Source organism: Corvus moneduloides, chromosome 29, assembly GCF_009650955.1.
Source record: "Corvus moneduloides isolate bCorMon1 chromosome 29, bCorMon1.pri, whole genome shotgun sequence".
Lineage (NCBI taxonomy): Eukaryota > Metazoa > Chordata > Aves > Passeriformes > Corvidae > Corvus > Corvus moneduloides.
This window is the reverse complement of record NC_045504.1, coordinates 1,475,671-1,496,942: the sequence shown is the minus strand read 5'-3', so window position 1 is coordinate 1,496,942 and position 21,272 is coordinate 1,475,671. Positions and strand designations below refer to the sequence as shown.

Sequence of the window (21,272 nt, the reverse complement as noted above, 5' to 3'; positions counted from 1 at the left end):
GCCGCTCCCGCGAGGCAGCTCATGGCTGCGATGGCCCGGTGCTCGGCCGCTTCCCCGACAGAGCGGGCACCGCCTGCACCAGCCTCGGCTGCCGCCGTGTTTCCCGTGTTGCCCGCGTTGCAACCAGCTGCCGCATCAGCCCACGGCGGTACCAACCCGCAGTACCAGCCCATGGCAGCCGGTCCGCAGCAGCCGGCCCGCAGCCGTTCTTCACCAGCATTGGAGACTGCTGCCACAGCTGCTTGGGAATTGTGCCCGGCCCCTCGCAAAAGCCATGCGGGCTCGCTGAGGACGCACAGGATGCGCTGCATCTCTGGAGCCGACAGAGAGCCCGGGGTTCTTGCAGTAGCGCTGTGCCTGTCTTCTGTTTCTGATTCTGTCTTTTCCCCTCTCTACTCTCTTTGCTATCCCCCTTCGCTAAGAACACTTTCCCTCCTTCATCAAGAAACAGTTCTCAGATACAACATTGCCATGTTTGCCTTCATTTTTGTCCAAGAAATGTATCAAAAAGGATCCTCCCTGACTCCCCCTTTTGCAGCAGGATGGGACAGGGGTAGTGGGAGGGGGAATGGGGAAGCCCTGGGTGTACTGGGAGCACTGTGGGGAGAGAATGGGGAAGTCACTGGGGGTACTCGGAGCACTCAGCTAGGGTTTGGGGAGCCCCTGCAGGTACTGAAAAGGGGCTGGGGGAGCCCCTGGGGGTACTGGGAGAGGGAATGGGGAGCTCTGGCTGGCCTGTGCAGCCACCCCCTGACTCACGACCACGTCCCTTGGAAGGATGGGCAACCACAGGAGCCATGGAGGAGGCACCCCCAGTACCCCCCAGTGCCCCCCACTTCCCAGAGTGTCACAGCTTTCGTTGTAGATTGTCGTAGATGTCGCTGGGTTCCCACGGTTGCCTGTGCAGTCCCAGCAGCTCCATGTAGATCGCCTGAGGCTCCTCCACCAGGGGTGCCAGGGGCTGCGGGTGGGCCCTGTTGGAATAAGGGGGTGTGTGGAAGGGAATGGGAGATCCTGGGGGTTTGGGTAAAAGGGGGGTCATGGCTGGAGCCTCCCACTCACCTTTCCTTGTGGTTCCTGCTGGCTGCAACGGAAAACTGGATGGGTGACTTTGAGGTCCCAGGGGCCCTCATCCATCCTCAGGAATCCTGAAATCCCACTGGACCCTCAATTCCCCCCAGGACTCCTGAGTATCCCTAATGTGCGTAATTTTGTCCTCTTGAGAGAATATTTGGCAGATATTTCTCCCATGCGCGCACCCAGAGAAAAAGAACGTCTTGGTTTAAAAGGCAGCTGCAGCACAGGGACCGAGCGGGCCGGGAGCAGTGGCTTGGGAGGTCAAAACGGGGCTGAATTGGAGCTGCTTGGGCCAATGCCCGCGTTGTGCTCTGGGTGCTGCAGACCCTTAATGAGGTGCTGCAGACCCTTAATGAGGTGCTGCAATTAGAGCTGGGCTTCCTAAAGTTCAGCCGTGCTCCTGAAGCATCCCTGCGCACAAACACACGGCTCCGCTGCCTCTCGCGGGCAGTTTGGGATCCTGAGGCAGCACTGGAGACATTTTGAGGGACAGGTGCCCTCAGCTGTGGCCAGAAGGAGCTTTTTCGGCTGCCGGGAAGGTTGTGTGGTGCTCACTGCTGGTGTTGGGGATGATTGAGCGCCTCTGCCATGTGGTCGGTGCTTGGCGCTGGGTGGCCGGGAAGGCCGAGCTGGAGCAGCGGCTGAGGCGGGAGCGGCTGGAGAAGGTGGCCCACGGGAGCAGCAGCTGGCCACACAGGTGGAGCAGGAGCGCCGGGAATTCCGCAGGGTGCTCAGGTGAGGCACAGGGGGCCGGGGGGCACTGGCTGGGAGGGGCTGGGATGGAGGGACCGGGAGCCCACAGGGGAGCCCCGAGGGGGGAGGGACCGCAATGGCCGAGGGGAGACCCTGGGACGGCGCGGGAGCAGAGACCCCGGCGTGGAGCCCGCGGAAAGGAGGGACCGCAATGGTGGTCCCAGAGCACTGGGAAGGGGCCTGGCTGCCATCGAGCTGCGGGTGCCGGGACTGTCACGGGGTGTCCGAAGCGACTGTGACAGCGCCTCCGAAGCCGCTGTCGCGATGTGTGGGGACCGACTGTTGCCCTGGCAACGCCTCCCACAGATCCTGGAACTAGAGGCGTGTGCTGGAACAGGCCAGAGTTGTGGGCCTGGAGCCGCCCTGAGCTGGGAAGGGCAAATCCAAGAGATGGCAGAAATACAACTGCAGCAGCCCAGAGGAGCCAGAGGGCTGGGAGAGGAACAGCCCTGCAGGCAGCAAGCACAGGAGGAGGGAGTGGCACGAGGGGCTGCAGGTGCTGGAGCGGGTATTTCAGGGAGCCCCAAAGAGCATTGCTGGGCTTTGGCGGAGCTGCTGTGGAGACAGAGGGAATTCCACAGCTCAATCCCTGGCCTGGGCTCTCCCACCACCCTTCTGCTGTGGGGCTGCTGAGGGTGCACAAACAACAGGGAGTGATGGCCACCACAACAGGGCCCCGTCGGCAACACGGCACCAACCAGGACTGCGGGACCCCATCCCTGGGATGAGCCATGACCTGGAGAGCTGGGAGTGCTCAGGCAGACCTGCTGAGCCTTCAAGAGCCCCACATGGCCAGAGCATGAGTCCAGTGGAGAGTGGCCACTGACAGGGACTGTGGGGGCCTGAACCAAGTGCCAGCCCCACTGAGAGCGGCTGTGCCAGACATGCTGGAACTCCAGGGCGAGCTGAAGTCTGAGACAGCCAAGTGGTGCCAGCATGGACATTGGCAATGCCTTTGTCCCCATTTCTGTGGCAGCAGAGGACAGGCATCAGTTTGCCCTGACCTGGAGGGATGTCCAGAGCCCCTGGAACTGACTGGAAACACAGCCCCACCCTGTGCCGTGGACTGATCCCGACTGCCCTGGGAAAGGGGGAGACTCCGGAACACCCCCAGGTCCTTGGTGACATCATGGTGTGGAGGAGCACGGCAGAGGAGGGTTTGGGAAAGGGACCAAGAGAATCCAGTGCCCCCCAGTGCCCCTTTAGTGGCCCCAGAATCACATCTTGTTTTCCCTGATGTCACTGGCTTCCCACAGTGTGTGGGCTCCTGGAAGCTCTGCATAGGTCGCCTGGAGGTCCTGGGGTGGGGTGGTGCACGGGGATCCTGTGAGAGATACTGGTTGTGGGTACCTGGGTGTGAGGGGTAACACCCATGGGGGACGTGTCCCCATCCCTCCCCTGTACTCACCCCCTGCCCACCCAGTGCCTACAATGTGGGTGTACAGCACCTCCCCCTCTTGCCGGGGGCCTGAAGGCTCCGGGGGGGCCCTGCAGGACAAAAGGGGTGTGAAGGGTATCTGCAGAGGAGGGAAAAGGCGGTCCATGGCCACAGCCCCCCACTCACCTGTCCTGGGGCTTCCTGGCTGCTGCAAGGAAAGGTGGGGGGATGACTGTGGGGTCCCCAGAGCTCCTGAACCCTCCTTGGACCCTGGGTCATCCAACCCCCCCTAGGACTCCTGACTCCCTCCAGGACCTCCAAACACCCCCAAAGCCCCCAGAACCCTGAACCACCCGGGTACCGCTGACTTCCCTGTGACCTCTGAGCTCCCAGAAGCCCAAGCTCGGCAGGGAGCTCACTGTGCAGTGTCAGCAGGGGGACGCGGTGATGCGCAAGCTGCTGGGGATGAGAGTGGGGGTATCAGAGTATTTGGGGTGGTGGCCGTGGGGGTGCTCACCGTGCACTGTCACAGTCACTGGCACTGACTCCAGCCGGTTGGTTCCCATCTGGCAATTGCAGCGGTAGCGGCCACAATGGTGCAACTGCAGGGGAGACAGGGACAACTCTGTCCCATTGAGGGCCCCCCCAGATCCTTCTCCTTGTGGTAAAATCGCACCCCGGTGACTGACTTGTTCTGCCAACACCGGCAGCGCAGTGTCACCATGTCCCCCTCCAGCAGCGCCCACGCCGGCACCTGCAGCACCAGCCGGTCTGTGGGACTGGAGGGTCCCATCACACTAAGGGGATCGACACAGGTCCGAGGTGGGTCCCCACGGAAGCGGGGACCTCTGGGGGGAGTCTCCATTCCTTGGGAGGATCCCAGGGACACCAGAGGTAACCCCATGTCACTGTTGTCGCCATGAGGGCCCCATTACACTGGAGTGCACTGGGATGCACAGGCATGTCCCTGTATGCAGGGCACAGGCTCGCACCACATGAGGGGTGTGAAGCCACCCATGGAGTGGAGCCCACCCAGACCCACTGGGGACCACCCTGAACATTTCTGATCCCCCCTCACCATTTAGGATGCTCACGCAGGGGATCAACCCAGTGCCGGCTCTGTCACACTGGTAGGTGCCACTCTCGGTGACAACGAATCGGTCGGGTCCCTGCAGCCACCAGCGCTGCCCGTCCTTGTACCAGGTGGTGGCAGCGGCGGTTCCCGAGCCCTGGCAGGTCAGTGTCACCCGGTCCCACAGCACCGGCGGCGTCCAGGGGGGCTGCACGAGGAGCTGGGTGGTCTGGGCGCCTGCGGGTGACAGGGGACACCAGCCTGCCAGGGCCAGCGCAGGATGGGGACAGCGGGGTGGGGGACGTGGCATTCCCCCCGAGGACTCACCAGTGAGGCCAAGGGTCTGGGCTGGAAGGGAGAAGGGACAGGGCTGGGTGGGGGTGGCACCACGGGGACAGCGGCACCCGGGGCACGGAGTGTGGGGCTGTCCCCAAACTGTCCCCACAGGGTCACCGGTTTAGCAAGGAGGTCTTGAGGACAGGGGCACCTCTGTCACCCTGGGCTGAGGCAGGACATGGAGACACTGTGGACACCCCATGTTTGGACAAGTCACCTCCACCCACCCCACAGTACCTGTCCCCACGGCCACATCCCCACGGCCCTCTGCCCATGATCCCATCCCAATGGCACCTGGCCTCGTGGCCCATCCTGATGGTGCTTGGCCCTTGTCCCTGTCCCTGCATCTCTGTCCCCCTGGCCCTGTCCCCACAGCTGCCCCAGCCCCAAGGTTCCTTTTGCTACATCTCACTCCCTCCATTCCTGTCCCCCTGTTCCTGTGTCCCCCCATTCCTGTCCCCACAGCCACCCCACGACTCCGGTCACATTTAAGGGCTCCATGCCCATGCTCGGGCTCTGCTGCCCTTGGGGACCTCAGGGCACCCTGCAGACCCCCTCTGCCCCCTCCCCACTGCTCTCTGCCTCACCAGGGCCCATCCCCAGAGCGTCAGGCCCATGCCCGGGGCACTCACCCCACAGGAGCAGCACCACCTTCTCGACCATCCCGGTGTCCCCGGCCACCCGGGCTGGCTGTCACACGCTGCCGGGGCCACCTGTCCCCTGGCTGGTGGGCAGGGAGCGAGGTCACGTCTCGTCCCCAAGTGTTGGTGGCACTTGGTGGGTTCAGGGTGGTGGTTGGGTGGGGGCAGGGTGGAGAGACAGTAGGGGACAGGCTGGGGACATGGTGGGACATGTTGTTCCCAGGAGTGGGGGCTCAGGGGATGTAGGGATCTCAGGATGGGTGTCCCAGGGGAATGGGGAGAGAGGGGAAGTGACAGGGAGTGTCTGTCTGGGGAATGGGGATCCCCATGTGTCGGGGGGTCCCCAGTGTTATACATGAAATCTCTATTTGTGCTTCGTCTTTGCATATTAAGTGCTTTAATTAATTAGTTTTGAGTTAAATATTTTTAAATTGAATCTTAAAATTAACCCATCAGCCCAGGTACAAAAATCAAGTTCCATTATCAGTGTTTTCAATTGTTCAAAGTAGTTTATTAAGAGAGTTGCACCCTTCCAGTTAAAAATTCCCCAGTTAAAAATCACCAACTTGCCCCTTTTCAAACTTCAAACCACCGGTACTCCGTAAGAGTTACCTTTCCTGTGTTTACTGTATACTTTTACAAGTGTTTTGAGATGTGTTGGATGTATTTTAATACTTTTTTGTAGGTGTTTTCACTTGCATCCTGGTTCCAAGGCCAAAAACCCCAGTTCTAACAGCCAGCAGCTATTTTTAGCCCCAACAGCCATTACTCTGCAGGCAAGCTCCATGGCAACCTGAATACCTGAATTTTAATGAAGGCATTGTAGCTCCCTTATCTCAACTAATACCACCCCTCTGACAACGATGAGCTATTGGTGGACGGAGATGATCTATCAAAGGGAAAGCACCAATCACTTTAAACCAAAGGGGCGGCCTGTGGGCGGACTGGGGGCGGAGCAAAGACACTATAAAAACAACGAGGCAGAGAGGTGGGGTCTCTTCCTCTTCCTCTCTCTCTCTCTGCAGTCTAGCTGTGGTAAACGTTGGTGCTGGGCCTTAAAAGCCTTATTCCTTTTAAGGAACCTTTAGTAATTTTTTACTTTTGAACCAGCCAAAAGCCAGCCCAGCACTGCAAGTTCTTTTTCTATACCTGAGGTCTAGTGCTGTCTCAGCCAGAAGATCTCACATCCCTGCGCTCCTGGGGCATACCATCTACCGAGCCATAGGATCCCAAATTTTTATATTTTTCTAATTTCTGTAATTTTTCAATTTTTCTGTTTTCAATATATTAATCTTTTTAAGAGTTGTCTCATTTCTCACAGGGTCCCCATGTGTTGGGGAGTCCCAGGGATGGGGTTCCTGAGGGAATGAGGGGCCAAGGGATTGGGGGGAAGGGGATGGAGATGCTGGGCAACAGGAGACCCAGGATGGGGCTCCGAGAAAAGGTGGACACAGGGAATGGTGGTCACACGGTGGGGTTCCCAGGGGAATGGGGGTCCCAGGGATGGGCAGTGCCTGGAGGGGCTCGTGGGTCGCAGCTCCTTCACCGGCACAGACCCCGCCACAACCTCCCACAGCCACCCCAAGCCCCCAGCCCTGGCAGGGTCTCAGCGCTGGCAACCAGGAAATGGATGAGACCCTGCAGATGAAACGCTCGGGACACTCCTGGCTGTGCCCCGCTCTGGCCACAACACCTGAGCACCAACCTGCCTCCTCTGCCTCAACACCCACATGGAAAAATGGAGCTTTTTTCCGTTCTGGAAATGGCTGATTTGGCCAAAAATTGATACCACACCACTGAGACACCGCAAATCAGGAGGGGCTGAAGCTGTTGTGGGGCTGCCCCGCCTCTCCTGCTCCCACTGCCCCCCCACGTGGTTTCCGTCCTGGGGGGTTGGGACACTTTGGGTTTATCAGTTTTGGGAGAAAACCTATTCCAGACTTCTCCATTCTCGCTCATCCCCTGCAGGATCTGAGCTGGCAAGAGCAGCTTGGGAATGGAGCCCCAGGCAGGAAGCAGCTCCCAAACTCCTCTGTGCAGCCAGTGGCCATCCAAGGGTGGGGCCAGGCCATGCCAGAGCCCCACTGCGCAGGGATGGGCATTGGCCAGCCCTGCTCTGGCCAGCCCCAGGGGCAGCCAGGACCTGAGGGTCCCCCCCACCCCCTGGGCTTTGACTCTGGCAGCTTTAGAGCTGCTGCAAGGTGAGAATTGTGTGGGGAAAAAGGCGTGGCTGTGGTTTGCTCAGGCCTGCGAGAAGCACAAAAGCCAAGGGGAGCCCAAGCAGTGGCTCTTCGAGCGAGGGCCTTTGATGGTTTGCAGAGCAGGGCTGGCTGGAAAGCGCCCCTGCAGGGGCAGCTGCGAGGGAAGCAGCCCGGAAATGCAGCAATGGATCATTTTGTCCCTCTGCCCAAGGCACTGAGGGAGCCCCAAAACTCAGGCAAATCCCACAAGGATCTGCTCAGCACCCTGAGCGGGACCCTCCTCCTTCCTGGCTCAAACCTGCCGCCCTTTGGAAGCCCTTGCAAAGAATGTTTGGGTTCTGGCTGTGGCCGCCAGACAAGAGGAAGAAGTGTGGAAATATCGAGCCGTGACTCCACACATGGATCTGGGGAACAGGGGGTGGGAGCAGGAGCAGGGAGTGCCCAGGCAGGGGAATTCAGAGTAGGATGGAGGGGATTTACCAAGGAATCAGACCCTGAGGGACACACGGGCATTTCCACAGCTTCCTGTGCAGTGCTCCCAGGATGGACAGAGTTGTTCCCTTTTGGCAGCAGAAGCCATGGGAAGTCAATCAAGTCTCAGGGTGGCAATGAGAAAAATGGGAAGAGTTCCTAAATATGGCCCCAGAAAAGCCATCCTTGTGGGCTGGGTTGCTGCCCAGCAGACAGGGAACAATCCCATGCACCTGTTGGACACTCAGGGAGATTTCCCACTCCCTGTTATCCACAGGCAAACGCGACTGTGGGATGCACCAATGGGCTCCTAAAAGAAACCAAAAGGTCTCATTTCTTTGTGATTTGTTTGGGTTTTTATTGTGAGAGACTTGTTGGGAGACCAACGATTGAAAGGATTCTATAAACCAGAGCATTTTGTAAGAGTGTCGGTTTGATTTTGGCTGAGTTGATTTTTCTTTACTGGGAAAAAACTGGTGTGGGAAAAGCTTTATGCCTTTATCCTATGGAGTAGGATTTTGTCTCAACCAATTGGGAATGAGGGGAATTCAACCGAATTTAGCCTGGCAGTTACCATTGTCAGGGGCAGATTGTGACAGGGAGCGCCTGAATTTGGGGCACCCCAGAGGTCACATTGCCCCACCAGCAATGCTCAGGGCCCCCCAGGAGAGGGGTCCCCAGGATGTGAAACCTCTGGCGCAGGAATCCCCAGGTCGTGGCACCCCCAGAACGAGGACCCACCTGAGATAAGACCCAGGAGTCACTACACCTGAGGAGCCCTTTTCCTCCAGGACAGGACCCCTCTGGATGTGCCCCCCAGGTAAGAACCCACACCCCCATCTGACTCTCAGCACAAACGGCCTCTTCCTTCTGCTGCTGGAGAGAGAAAGTGAAAGTGTTGTGGGGCATAGCCGGACACCCCCATCCCCCATTGCCCCCCCACCCCTCTCTGCGCCCCCGCACCCCCTTTTCCCCCTGCACAGGGTCCCCCCAACCCGTTCCCTGCTCAGGAGCTCCCCAGGATCACTGAGCCACACACTGGGGGGTGAGGCAGCGTGGCACAAACGTGAGGAAATGAAGGACAAAACAGAAATAAAGACGAACAAGCCAAATGGTGGGGATGACACAGAACCGGAGCTACCCAGGACCCCCCTGTGATGCCGCCCCAGGTAATGAGCACCCCGGGGGGGCTGTGCTGGGCCCTGAGTCACCCCAAAATCTGAGGCACCTCGTGAAGGAGCTGTGACCCACGAGCCCCCCCAGCCACTGCCCATCCCTGCGACACCCATTCTCCTGGGAACCTGATGGTGGGAGTCAAATTCCCGGTGCCCCCCTTTTCTAGGAGCCCCATCCTGGGTCTCCTGTTGCCCAGCATCTCCATCCCCTTTTCCCCAACCCCTTTGCCCCACATTCCATCTGGACCCTCATCCTGGGACCCCCCGACACATGGGGACCCCCATTCCCCAGACAGCCACTCCCTGTCACTTCCCCTCTCTCCCCATTCCCCTGGGACACCCATCCTGAGATCCCCCCATCCCCTGAGCCCCCCACTCCTGGGAACACCATGTCCCACCATGTCCCCAGCCTGTCCCCTACTGTGTCTACACCCTACCCCCACCCTGCCCCCACCAAGGGCCACCCACATGTGGGGACGAGACGTGGCCTTGCTTCCTGCCAGTCACCCAGGGGACAGGTGGCTCCGGCAGCGTGTGACAGCCAGCCCGGGTGGCTGGGGACACCAGGATGGCCGGGAAGGTGGTGCTGCTTCTGTGGGGTGAGTGCCCTGGGCACGGGCCTGACCCCCCGGGGATGGGCCCTGGTGAGGCAGAGAGCAGTGGGGAGGGGGCAGAGGGGGTCTGCGGGGTGCCCTGAGGTCCCCAAGGCCAGCAGAGCCCGAGCATGGGCATGGACCCCTTAAATGTGACCGGAGTCGTGGGGTGGCTGTGGGGACAGGAATGGGGGACACAGGAACAGGGGGAGAGGAATGGAGGGACTGAGATGTAGCAAAAGGAACCTTGGGGCTGGGGCAGCTGTGGGGACAGGGCCAGGGGGACAGGGATGCAGGGACAGGGACAAGGGCCAAGCACCATAAGGATGGGCCATGGGGCCAGGTGCCATTGGGATGGGATCATGGGCAGACGGCCGTGGGGATGTGGCCATGGGGACAGGTGCTGTGGGGTGGGTGGAGGTGACTTGTCCAAGCATGGGGTGTCCACAGTGTCCCCATGTCCTGCCTCGGCCCAGGGTGACAGAGGTGCCCCTGTCCTCAAGACCTCTGTGCTAAACTAGTGTCCGCAGGGGGACAGTTTGGGGACAGCCCCACACTCCGTGCCCCGGGTGCCTCTGCCCCTGCGGCGCCACCCCCACCCAGCCCTGTCCCTTCTCCCTTCCAGCCCAGACCCTCGGCCTCGCTGGTGAGTCCTCGGGGGGATGCCACGTCCCCACCCCTCTGTCCCCATCCCACGCTGGCCCTGGCAGGCTGGTGTCCCCTGTCACCCACAGGTGCCCAGACCACCCAGCTCCTCGTGGAGCCCCCCTGGACGCCGCCGGTGCTGTGGGACCGGGTGACACTGACCTGCCAGGGCTCCGGCACTGCCGGTGCCACCACCTGGTACAAGGACGGGCAGCACTGGCGGCTGCAGGGACCCGACCGATTACGTGTCACCCAGAGTGGCACCTACCAGTGTGACAGACCCGGCACCGGGCGCAGCCCCCCCGTGAGCATCTCCAATGGTGAGGGGGGTTGGGTGTCCCCAGCCTGGCACCCGCGGGGTCCCCGAGGGCTCTGGGTGGGCTCCGCTCCATGGGTCACCCCCCTGGTGCGACGAGAGCCCGTCCCCTGCACACGGGGACATCCCAGAGCATCCCAGTGCGAGCAGAGCCCCGTGTTGGAATTGGGGACCCCTGGTGCGCTGGCTGTGACCCAATCGGGGCTTCCCGGTGCCATCGGGACCCCACGGATCCCTGCGGTGTGACGGGATCCCCCCTGTCCCGCAGCCTGGCTGGTGCTGCAGGTGCCGGCGCGGGCGCTGCTGGAGGGGGACACGGTGACACTGCGCTGCCGGAGCTGGCAGGACAATCCGGTGACCTGGGTGTCCTTCTTCCACGAGGAGAAACAACTGCAGAGTTTTCGCAGTGGGACCGAGCTGTCCCTGTCCCCTCTGCGGCTGCACAACAGCGGCCGCTACCGCTGCAGGGGCTTGGAGGACTCTGTGGTGTCATGGGGGTGGAAGGAGTCGGAGTCAGCGCCGGTGACAGTGACGGTGCACGGTGAGCACCCCAGAGCCGCCACCCTGACACCCCGACACCCCTACACCTCAGCATCCCCACAACCCCTGCCCAATGGACTCGGGGTCACGCTCCCCCCGCCCCATCTCCTTCCCAGAGCTCTTCCCGGTGCCGGTGCTGGAGGGCCCCCCCGAGCCCACCGAGGGGTCCCCCCTGAATCTCAGCTGCCTCAGCACCCCCAGCCCCCTGCGGCCCCGAGCCCCCCTCCTGCACCTCTTCTACCGGGATGGGCGGTTGGTGGGGGGCCCGCAGGGGTCCCCGCAGCTCCTGCTGCCCGCCGTGGGGGTCTCCCACTCGGGGAATTACAGCTGCGAGGTGCGCTCCGAGCGGGGGACTGTGCGGAAGAGCAGCGCCCTGCTCCGCGTCACGGTGCGCAGTGAGTGCGGGGATGGGCGCGGGGAGCCCCGACAGCTGCCACGGGTCCCCCAGTCCTACCTGGGGACCCCGCGGTGCTCCATGACACTTTTTCCGGGTTCTCCCATCACTGCCCTCTCTCCCCTCATCCCTCACAGGGTCCCGTCACCCCTCCGTAGGTACACCTTTCCCTCTCATAGGTCTCTCCATGGTCCACAGGTCCCATCCATGTCTGGGTCACCAAAACCTTCCCTGTGGTTCCCTCCACTCCCTCCAGCTATGCCCTCCCTTAATCTCCCATCCCTCCCTGGGGTCCCTTCCACCCCTTTCAAACCTCTCCCCCATCTCTTGACCCCCTTCTTCCTCACTGGGGTCCCCCGAACCCTCCCTGACCCTGCCGCTCCCTGAGTCCTGCACTGGTCCCTGGTGTCCGTTACCCCTCCAAGGTACCCCATTCCCTTTCTGCCTCTCCCACAGGGGTCCCGCTCTCGGGGGTGTCCGTGTCGGCGCAGCCCCCCGGGGCACAGGTGGTACTGGGGGACCGCCTGGTGCTGAGCTGCGCCGTGGCCGCGGGGACAGGTCCCCTGTCCTTCTCCTGGCACCGGGGCGACTCGTGGGCACTGCTGGGCACCGGCCCCCGCCTGGAGCTGCGCCACGCTGGGGACAATGACAGCGGCCACTACCAGTGCCAGGCCAGCGACGGGGACAGCATGGCCAAGAGTGTCCCCATGAATGTCACCGTCCTGGGTGAGCAGGACCCTCAGGAATGGGGTGACCCCACCCACAACATCCCCATCCCCCCTGGCCAGGTGCCAGCCCCATCTGTGTTCCCACAGTGCCCGTGGCCAATGCCACCATCAGCCCCGGTGCCCTGGCACAGCCGCTGCGCGCAGGTGACCCCGTGACCCTGCGCTGCTCGGTGCAGGTGGGCTCAGCCCCTGTCACCTTCACCTGGCTGCGCAACGGCCGCGACGTGGCCCGGGGTCCCCTCCTGGAGCTCGGCGACATCCATGTGGGACATTCTGGCACCTACCAGTGCGTGGCCACCAACCAGCTGGGACAGGACGGGCACCGCGTGTTCCGGGCGCTCAGCCCCGAGCTGGCACTGACGGTGACACCGCGGGGACACTGGGACACAGGTGGGCTCACTCGGGGTCATTTGAATTGCAGCATCCCCGGAGTGACCGGTGACCCTGATGTGTCCCCCTCTGTCCCCAGCAGTGGCCGCAGCTGTTGCCGGGTCCCTCCTGTTCCTGGTTCTGCTCGTGGCTGTCATTGTGGGCTGGTACTGGTGGCATCGCCTGGGTGGGTGACAATGGGGGGGTTGGGGGCCCTGGGGAGCTGGGAGGCCACCGAGAATGTGGGGATGATGGGGCAGCACCCACAGCCACTGACTTGGGCAGCGCTGAGTCCCCAGTGACATTTGCTCGAGGTCCTCGAGGATTTGGGGTGGTGTTGGAGGGTGGTGCAGGGATGCTGGGGGTTCTTTCAGGAATCCTGGGATAGTTTGGAGGGTGCCCATCCCTGCCAGCCTTGGGGCTCTGGGGGCATCAGGACATGGGGCTCTGGTGTGGTTCAGGGGGTTCTGGGGGACTCCAGGAATGCTGGGGGCTCCAGGGGGGAATCAAGAGCCCTGTGGGCATTGAGGATTCCCGAGGGTGGTCAGGGCCTTGGAGACCCCACAGTCACCCCCACCCCTTTCCTTTGCAGCCTCCAGGAAGCACCAGGAAAGGTGAGTGGGAGGCTCCAGCCATGACCCCCCCTTTTACCCCAACCCCAAGACCTCCCATCCCCTCTCACACATCCCCCCATCCCTGCAGGGCTTCCCCGGGGCCCCCGGCCCCCCTGGAGGAGGGGGAGGTGCTGTACACCCACGTCACAATGACGAAGCGGACGCAGGGTGAGTACGGGGTGGGACACACACAGGGACACGTCACCCACGGGGGGTGTCACACAGGTGCCACAGCCAGGGTCTCCTGCAGGGCCCACCCGCACCGCTCCGCCCCAGGATACCCAAGTGACCTACGCGGAGCTGCCGGGACCCCACGGGCGACCGAGGGCACCCAGTGACATCTACGGGAACGTGCTGGGACACTGAGGACGCTGGGGAACACTGGAGGATCGGATTGACTTCTGCTGGGCCCAAAATGCAGCTTTTTGCTGAAACTGGGAGAAATGGTGTTTCTTTGTTCAGCTCTCTCCTGCTTTAGGAACAGGATTCTGCAATTTCCTGCTTCTACTAAAAACTTTCTCTCCCCGTCCGGCTGTGAAGGGCAGTGAGAGAACAGCTTTGGTGGGTGCGGGGCATCCGGGCAGCGTCAGCCCACGGCAAGGCAGGAAGGAGGAGGGTCCCGCTCAGGGTGCTGAGCAGATCCTTGTGGCATTTGCCTGAGTTTTGGGGCTCCCTCAGTGCCTTGGGCAGAGGGACAAAATGATCCATTGCTGCATTTCCTGGCTGCTTCCCTCGCAGCTGCCCCTGCAGGGGCGCTTTCCAGCCAGCCCTGCTCTGCAAACCATCAAAGGCCCTCACAGAGCCACTGCTTGGGCTCCCCTTGGCTTTTGTGCTTCTCGCAGGCCTGAGCAAACCACAGCCACGCCTTTTTCCCCCACACAATTCTCACCTTGCAGCAGCTCTAAAGCTGCCAGAGTCAAAGCCCAGGGGGTGGGGGGACCCTGAGGTCCTGGCTGCCCCTGGGGCTGGCCAGAGCAGGGCTGGCCAATGCCCATCCCTGCGCAGTGGGGCTGTGGCGTGGCCTGGCCCCACACTTGGATGGCCACTGGCTGCACGGAGGAGTTTGGGAGCTGCTTCCTGCCTGGGGCTCCATTCCCAAGCGGCTCTTGCCGCCTCAGATCCTGCAGGGGATGAGTGAGAATGGAGAAGTCTGGAATAGGTTTTTTCTCAAAACCAATAAACCCAAAGTGTCCCATCCCCTCAGGACAGAAACCCCATGGCAGGGGGGGAATGTGGAGATAGGGACGGGGACAGCCCCCAAACAGCTTCACCACCCCCCCCCCCCCCCCCCCCCCAATTTACAGGGTCCCAGCCCTGCGGCATCAAACTGGCCAGATCCGCCACTTCCAGGGGAAAATATCTGCAGTTTTCACAGTGCTGCGGGGGAGGTGGCAGGATGGTCCTCGGGTGTTGTGGGCAGAGGAGGGGACGGTCACGAACATTCCTGCCTGGTTCCCAGCACTGAGACCCTGAAGGAGGTGTGGGGGTGGGCTTTGGAGGTTTTTAGGGTTTCCCCCCTAATGACACCCAGCCCCTCTCACCCCCCGCTGTCACCCCCATCGGGGCTTCTTAATCACGGAAGAGTCTTGGAGGGGTGTGGGATTGAAGGGTCAGGCTGCACCTTAGGGACTCCCAAAGGGGAATCTGGGGTTCCCAAATGGGGGGGACTGTCAAATGGGGGAGTAGAGGGGACAGAGTACTCCCCAGATTGGGGCAGCCCAGAGGTCACAGTGCCCCAAGGAGGTCCAGAGAATGGGGGTCCTGAGGAGGGGGAGTCACAATGGATGGGTCTTCTGGGGAACGGGGGTCCCCTTGGTGGGGGAACAAAGGGATGAGGCTCCCAGGAGAATGTGGGCTCCAGGGATTTGGGGTCATGGGATGCTGGTCCCAGGGATGGGGCCGGCTGGGGAATGCGGGGCCCTGTGGGACTCTGGATCCTGGGGCAATGGGGAACAATAGGATGGGATCAAGGGTAGGGGAGTGGTGGGGAATGGAGATCCTAGGAAATGGGAGTCCTGGCATGGTGGTCCCAAGGAAGGGGGACATAAAGAATGGTGGTCCCATGGTTTGGTTCTATGGTGAATGGGGGTCCAAAGGACAGGGAGCAGTTGGATGGCATGTGGGTCACAGCTCCTTCACTGGGTGCCTCAAATGTTGGGGTGACCCAGGGCCCAGCACAGCCCCCCCAAAAGAATGTCCCCATGGTGCTCCAAGTCTGCGACACTGCTCTCGCCCAGGGCTTTTTCCTCTCTTTATTCAATTTTTTCCCTTATTTTCCTCACTATTGCACCTCTCCCTCCACCCCAGTTTCTGGCTTGGCGATCCTGGAGGTGCAGGGGCTGCAGAGAGGAGGGGGTTGGGGGCTGTGGGGAATGGGGGTTTCCGGCCGTGCTCCCCAACACTTTCACTTTCTCTCTCCGGCAGTAGAAGGAAGAGGCCATTTGTGCTGAGAGTCAGACGGGGGGCGGGTTCTGACCTGGGGGGCACATCCAGAGGGGTCCTGTCCTGTGGGGGTCCCTGTTTTGGGGCTGACATATCCTGGGAGGATCCTGTCCCAGGGCTGCCCCATCCCGGCCAGAGGGGTCCTGTCCTGGGGGATGGCGGTGCTGTGGGGATCTCTGGACACATTCCTGGGGGGGGGGCGGGGGGTCCCTCTCCCAGTGGTAGCACATCCTGGGGAGCCCTGTGCAGGGGGAGTCCTGCCTGCTCCCACTGTCCCCAGCCGCCCCTGCTTTTTAGGGTGTTGGAGGTCAGGATTTTTCCTTTTGTTTTCTTTCTCTCCGAGAATTTTCTCCCATTTGTTGTTAAGAGACAATAATGACCATACTTTAGAGAGACAAAGAAGTGGCCAAGGTGTGGGGAAGGGCTGCAGCTGGCTGAAGCCTCTTAGCCGGTGGAGCTTTTCTCTTGGGAAGGGCAGAGATACTGAGAGATTTTGGCTTGGGGGTGAGGGGTGGGCTTAGCTCCAGCTCTCTCTTGGTCTGGGGATCATAGGGAACAGTCAAGCTGCTGCTCAGTGCAGGGAGAATTCAGAGTCCAGCCCTGTCCTGCTTCTCTCTTCCTGTGGGTGAGCCTTTGCTCGGAAGAGCAGCGGTTGAACTGCGACCTTATTAACAGCGGGCCCCACTGGAAAAGGACCCTCACCATCTGCTCGGGTGCCTCAGGGGAAAACCTGGGGTCCTGAGCCCCTCCCTCTCCGAGGGAGCCTCTCCCGGCTGCGTTTGGGAGCCGGGCTGCCGCTGCCCAGCCCCGCCGTTTTTCTGCCACTGCTCTGGTTTTTTCACTACACTCTAACCCAGCACCGCCTGCCTGCTGGGACACCCCGCGGCTCCTGCTACAGCTGCGGAGCTTCTGTTGCATTTTGTTTTGCCACTCCGGGCTCCATTGGCCTATGCTGTCCCAGCTGCCGCTCCCAGGTTCCTCCTGCAGCCCCTTTCACCATCCCGAGGGGCACCGGGCCTGGCTGCCCTTGGGGGTTTGTAAAGGAAGCCGCTTTTCCATCCCTCCCGCCGGCTGCGCCGCCATCGCCGCGTGAGGGAGAGACAGGGCCGAGCTCACGCCACAGCGCCCCCTGCTGGTGGGGGGAATCACCGCACCTGCCCTGCCCGGCTGGGAGCCACCAGCGCCCCTGGCGGCCTCGAGCGGAACTGCAGCGAGAGGAACGGGCCCACGGCGAGAGAGGCACCAGCACCGGGTCTGGTACCGGCATCATGTCTGGTTCCGGCACTGGGTCTGGTTCTGGAACTGTGGTCTGGTTCTGGCACTGCGGTCTGTTGCTGGCACCAGGGTTCTGGTTCTGGCACCGGCTCTGGTCATGGCACTAGGTTTGTGGTCCTGGCACCGGGTTCTGGTGCCGGCACCGGGTTCTGGTTCTGGCACCAGGTTCTGGTTCTGGCACTGGGTTTTTGGTTCTGGTTCTGCTTCTGGCACTGGCTTTGTGATTCTGGCACTGGGTTTGTGGTTCCAGCACCTGGTTCTGATTCTTTCACCATGGCTGGTGCTGGCACCGGGGCTGATCCTGCCACTGGGTTCTGGTTCTGGAACTGCGTTTGTGGTCCTGGCACTGGGTTTGTGTTCTGGCTCCAGGTTCTGGTCCTGGGACTGAGTTCTGGTACTGGCACTGAGTTCTGGTTCTGGCACCAGGTTCTGGTCCTGGCACCGGGTTCTGGTTCTGGCACTGGGTTCTGGTTCTGTTTGCTGTTGCTGCCATTGTTGTTGCTTTGCCCTGTTGTACATATATACACTCACTAGTCAAGAACTGTTATTCCTGTTCCCGTATCTTGGCCTGAAAGCCCCATAATTTCACAGTTGCAATAATTCGGAGGATAGGGGGTTGTATTCTCCATCCCAAGGGAGGTTCCCACCTTCCTGGGCAGACATGTGTCTTTCAAACCAAGACATAGTGGCAGCCCAAAATTGGAGAATCCCGTTCCTAAAGCCCGTCAGAGCTGAACAAGCAAACAGCATTTCTGCCAGTTTAACCAAAAAGATGCATTTTTGTCGCAGGAGGAGGGAACCAGGTCCTGTGCCCCCTTGGAACTGGCAGGGGGGACGGTAAGCCACTTGCTGTACTGGGAGCACTGGGAGGGGGATTGCAGAACCACTGGGAGCATGGGGGGGTGAGAGGAACCAATCTGATTTTCATTTATGCCTCAACATATGTTACACATGAGGTGGAAAATTACTCTAGGGGCTCTACATGTCATGGGAAGCCTGTCCAGGGGAGGCTTCAGCTGACAGCTGATCAGGGGAGAGAAAGCTTCCATGATGGGGCTGTGAGTGACCCTGCACTGGCTGGTGGGACTGATGCCCGGAGGCCTGGAAAAATGCCCGGGGAAAAAATGCCCAGGAAAAAATGCCCAGGAAATGGGGCTGTGGGAGGAACCTTAGCACATAAAAGCAGTTAATTCACACAGGAGCCATTTTACTTTGGGTTACATGGAGGGATCAGGGGCTTGCTCAGAGGCTCAACTTGGCCCTCCTCCCCTGTGCCAGTTTGGCCAAATTTAGAACTACATCCTCTGAGAGAAGGCAGGTTCCAAACCAACCCTCCCTTGCTACGTTTGGGGAAAAAATACTTTTTCCTCGAAGGAAGTAAAAGAAATAAAAGCTATTTATTTAACAAAGACACAGGGAAAAAAAAGAGACTAATGCTAAATAATGAAACCTCTTGCTGTAGAGGGAAAACCTGGGAAAATTTCAGAGTCCTTCCATAGTCTCTCTCTCTCCCCATCCTTGGAGCTGGGACGGGGTGGTGGGCCCACCTCCAGGGCCAAGGCTTAGGTGGAAATTCCTCCTGATGTATTGTGATGTTGAAATGGTCCAGCAGAAAAAAGGAAAAAGACCGAAGTCCCAGGAAAACAAAAGTTCAACTCTCCGTCTCTCTCCGGAGAAGAAGAAAACCAAAAGCTGGCTAAACAAGCAAGCAGGGCGCTTCTCCTCTCCCCTCCCACAGCAGCAGAACACAGAAGAAAAAAAAATGCAGACAACGAGATTGTGTTATCCCTGTGTCCTTGAAAGGCACTGCTTGGAGAAGTTTGCTCAGTTTTCTCTCTCTCCGCTTAGGCTCAGTTTAAAAGCATAGAAAGACATCAAACGAATTTCTGGGCATAGAGCAGCGATAGGGAATACAACATCGAGTCACCCCAAGACATCCCTCCCTCGCCTTTTCCTCCCTGCGGCCTGGCTTCCCTGTCCGCACCCGTTCTGCCCTGCTTCGCCGCTCCCGCGAGGCAGCTCATGGCTGCGATGGCCCGGTGCTCGGCCGCTTCCCCGACAGAGCGGGCACCGCCTGCACCAGCCTCGGCCGCCGCCGTGTTTCCCGCATTGCCCGCGTTGCAACCAGTGTGCCACACCAGCCCACGGCGGTGCCAACCTGTAGTACCAGCCCATGGCAGCCGGCCCGCAGCAGCCGGCCCGCAGCCGTTCTTCGCCAGCACCGGAGACGCGCTGCCACAGCCACTTGGGAATTGTGCCCAGCCCCTCGCAAAAGCTGCATGGGCTCGCTGAGGACGCGCAGGACACGCTGCATCTGCCGAGCCGACAGAGCGCCCGGGGTTCTTGCAGTAACGCTGTGCCTGTCTTCTGTTTCTGTCTCTCTTTTCCCCTCTCTACTCTCTTTGCTATCCCCCTTCGCTAAGAACACTTACCCTCCTTCATCAAGAAACAGTTCTCAGATACAACATTACTGTGTTTTGCGCTTCATTTTTGTCCAAGAAATATATCAAAAAGGATCCTCCCTGACTCCCCCTTTTGCAGCAGGATGGGACAGGGGTAGTGGGAGGGGGAATAGGGAAGCCCTGGGTGTACTGGGAGCACTGTGGGGAGAGAATGGGGAAGTCACTGCGGGTACTTGGAGCACTCTGATGGGGGTTGGGGAGCCCCTGCAGGTACTGAAAAGGGGCTGGGGGAGCCCCTAGGGGTACTGGGAGAGGGAATGGGGAGCTCTGGCTGGCCTGTGCAGCCACCACCTGACTCACAACCACGTCCCTTGGAAGGATGGGCAACCATAGGAGCCATGGAGGGGGCACCCCCAGTACCCCCCAGTGCCCCCCACTTCCCAGAGTGTCACAGCTTTTGTTGTAGATTGTCGTAGATGTCGCTGGGTTCCCACGGTTGCCTGTGCGGCCCCAGCAGCTCCATGTAGGTCGCCTGAGGCTCCTCCACCAGGGGTGCCACGGGCTGCGGGGTGGCCCTGTGGGAATAAGGGGTTGTGTGGAAGGGAATGGAAGGTCCTGGGGGTTTGGGTAAAAGGGGGATCATGGCTGAAGCCCCCCACTCACCTTTCCTGGTGGTTCCTGCTGGCTGCAAAGCAAAACTGGAGGGGTGACTTTGAGGTCCCAGGGGCCCTCATCCATCCTCAGGAATCCTGAAACCCCACTGGACCCTCAATTCCCCCCAGGACTCCTGAGTGTCCCTAATGTGTTTGTGTATTTTTGTCCTCTTGAGAATATCTGGCAGATATTTCTCTCATGTGCATACCCAGAGAAAAAGAACGTCTTGGTTTAAAAGGCAGCTGCAGCAAAGGGACAGCGCGGGCCGGGAGCAGTGGCTTGGGAGGTCAAAACGGGGCTGAATTGGAGCTGCTTGGGCCAATGCCCACGTTGTGCTCTGGGTGCTGCAGACCCTTAATGAGGTGCTGCAGACCCTTAATGAGGTGCTGCAATTAGAGCTGGGCTTCCTAAAGTTCAGCCGTGCTCCTAAAGCATCCCTGTGCACAAACACACGGCTCCGCTGCCTCTCGCGGGCATTTTGGGATCCTGAGGCAGCCCTGGACACATTTTGAGGGACACATGCCCTCAGCTGTGGCCAGAAGGAGCTTTTTCGGCTGCCGGGAAGGTTGTGTGGTGCTCACTGCTGGTGTTGGGGATGATTGAGCGCCTCTGCCATGTGGCCGGGGCTTGGCGCTGGGCAGCCGGGAAGGCCGAGCTGGAGCAGCGGCTGAGGCGGGAGCGGCTGGAGCAGGCGGCCCACGGGAGCAGCAGCTGGCCACACAGGTGGAGCAGGAGCGCCGGGAATTCCGCAGGGTGCTCAGGTGAGGCACAGGGGGCCGGGGGGCACTGGCTGGGAGGGGCCGGGATGGAGGGACTGGGAGCCCACAGGGGAGCCCCGAGGGGGGAGGGACCGAAATGGCCGAGGGGAGACCCCGGGATGGCGCGGGAGCAGAGACCCCGGCGTGGAGCCCACGGAAAGGAGGGACCGCAATGGTGGTCCCAGAGCACTGGGAAGGGGCCTGGCTGCCATTGGGCTGCGGGTGCCGGGACTGTCACGGGGTGTCCGAAGCGACTGTGACAGCGCCTCCGAAGCCGCTGTCGCAATGTGTGGGGACCGACTATTGCCATGGCAACGCCTCCCACAGATCCTGGAACTAGAGGCGTGTGCTGGAACAGGCCAGAGTAGTGGGCCTGGAGCCGCCCTGAGGTGGGAAGGGCAAATCCAAGAGATGGCAGAAATACAACTGCAGCAGCCC

General features: G+C 60.7%; 2 protein-coding genes and 2 long non-coding RNA genes across 25 annotated transcripts in view; 2 read left to right on the top strand and 2 right to left on the bottom strand.

Annotated features, from left to right (window-relative positions):
- The window catches only part of LOC116436186 (Fc receptor-like protein 4), a 187,336-nt gene that overhangs the window by 21,941 nt on the left and 144,123 nt on the right, over positions 1-21,272 (top strand). For 4 of the 17 annotated variants that reach the window (XM_032093174.1, XM_032093175.1, XM_032093173.1 and 1 more), the window contains exons 6-8: positions 11,154-11,199; positions 11,315-11,593; positions 12,049-12,318. The exons of 3 other annotated variants lie outside the window; for them this stretch is intronic. In XM_032093174.1, the coding sequence (XP_031949065.1) occupies positions 11,154-11,199; positions 11,315-11,593; positions 12,049-12,318 (595 nt within the window). Of the gene's footprint in view, positions 1-11,153; positions 11,200-11,314; positions 11,594-12,048; positions 12,319-12,407; positions 12,711-12,789; positions 12,877-13,281; positions 13,304-13,391; positions 13,472-13,553; positions 13,802-21,272 lie in introns of those variants that run through there. 10 more of the 17 variants (XM_032093181.1, XM_032093171.1, XM_032093170.1 and 7 more) reach the window with 6 other exon arrangements.
- The window catches only part of LOC116436190 (Fc receptor-like protein 3), a 161,494-nt gene that overhangs the window by 136,373 nt on the left and 3,849 nt on the right, over positions 1-21,272 (bottom strand). For all 6 annotated transcript variants that reach the window (XM_032093194.1, XM_032093193.1, XM_032093195.1 and 3 more), the window contains exon 2: positions 5,249-5,336. In XM_032093194.1, coding sequence (XP_031949085.1) covers positions 5,249-5,279 — 31 coding nt within the window. In that variant the 5' untranslated portion in view covers positions 5,280-5,336. The remainder of the gene's footprint in view (positions 1-5,248; positions 5,337-21,272) is intronic.
- LOC116436343 lies at positions 3,145-3,613 on the bottom strand. Its single transcript, XR_004236987.1, has 3 exons — positions 3,395-3,613; positions 3,239-3,318; positions 3,145-3,154 (listed from the first exon to the last, which is right to left on the bottom strand). It is a non-coding gene; the product is annotated as an uncharacterized LOC116436343 (long non-coding RNA).
- LOC116436337 lies at positions 7,332-8,341 on the top strand. The gene is made up of 2 exons (XR_004236981.1): positions 7,332-7,458; positions 7,980-8,341. It is a non-coding gene; the product is annotated as an uncharacterized LOC116436337 (long non-coding RNA).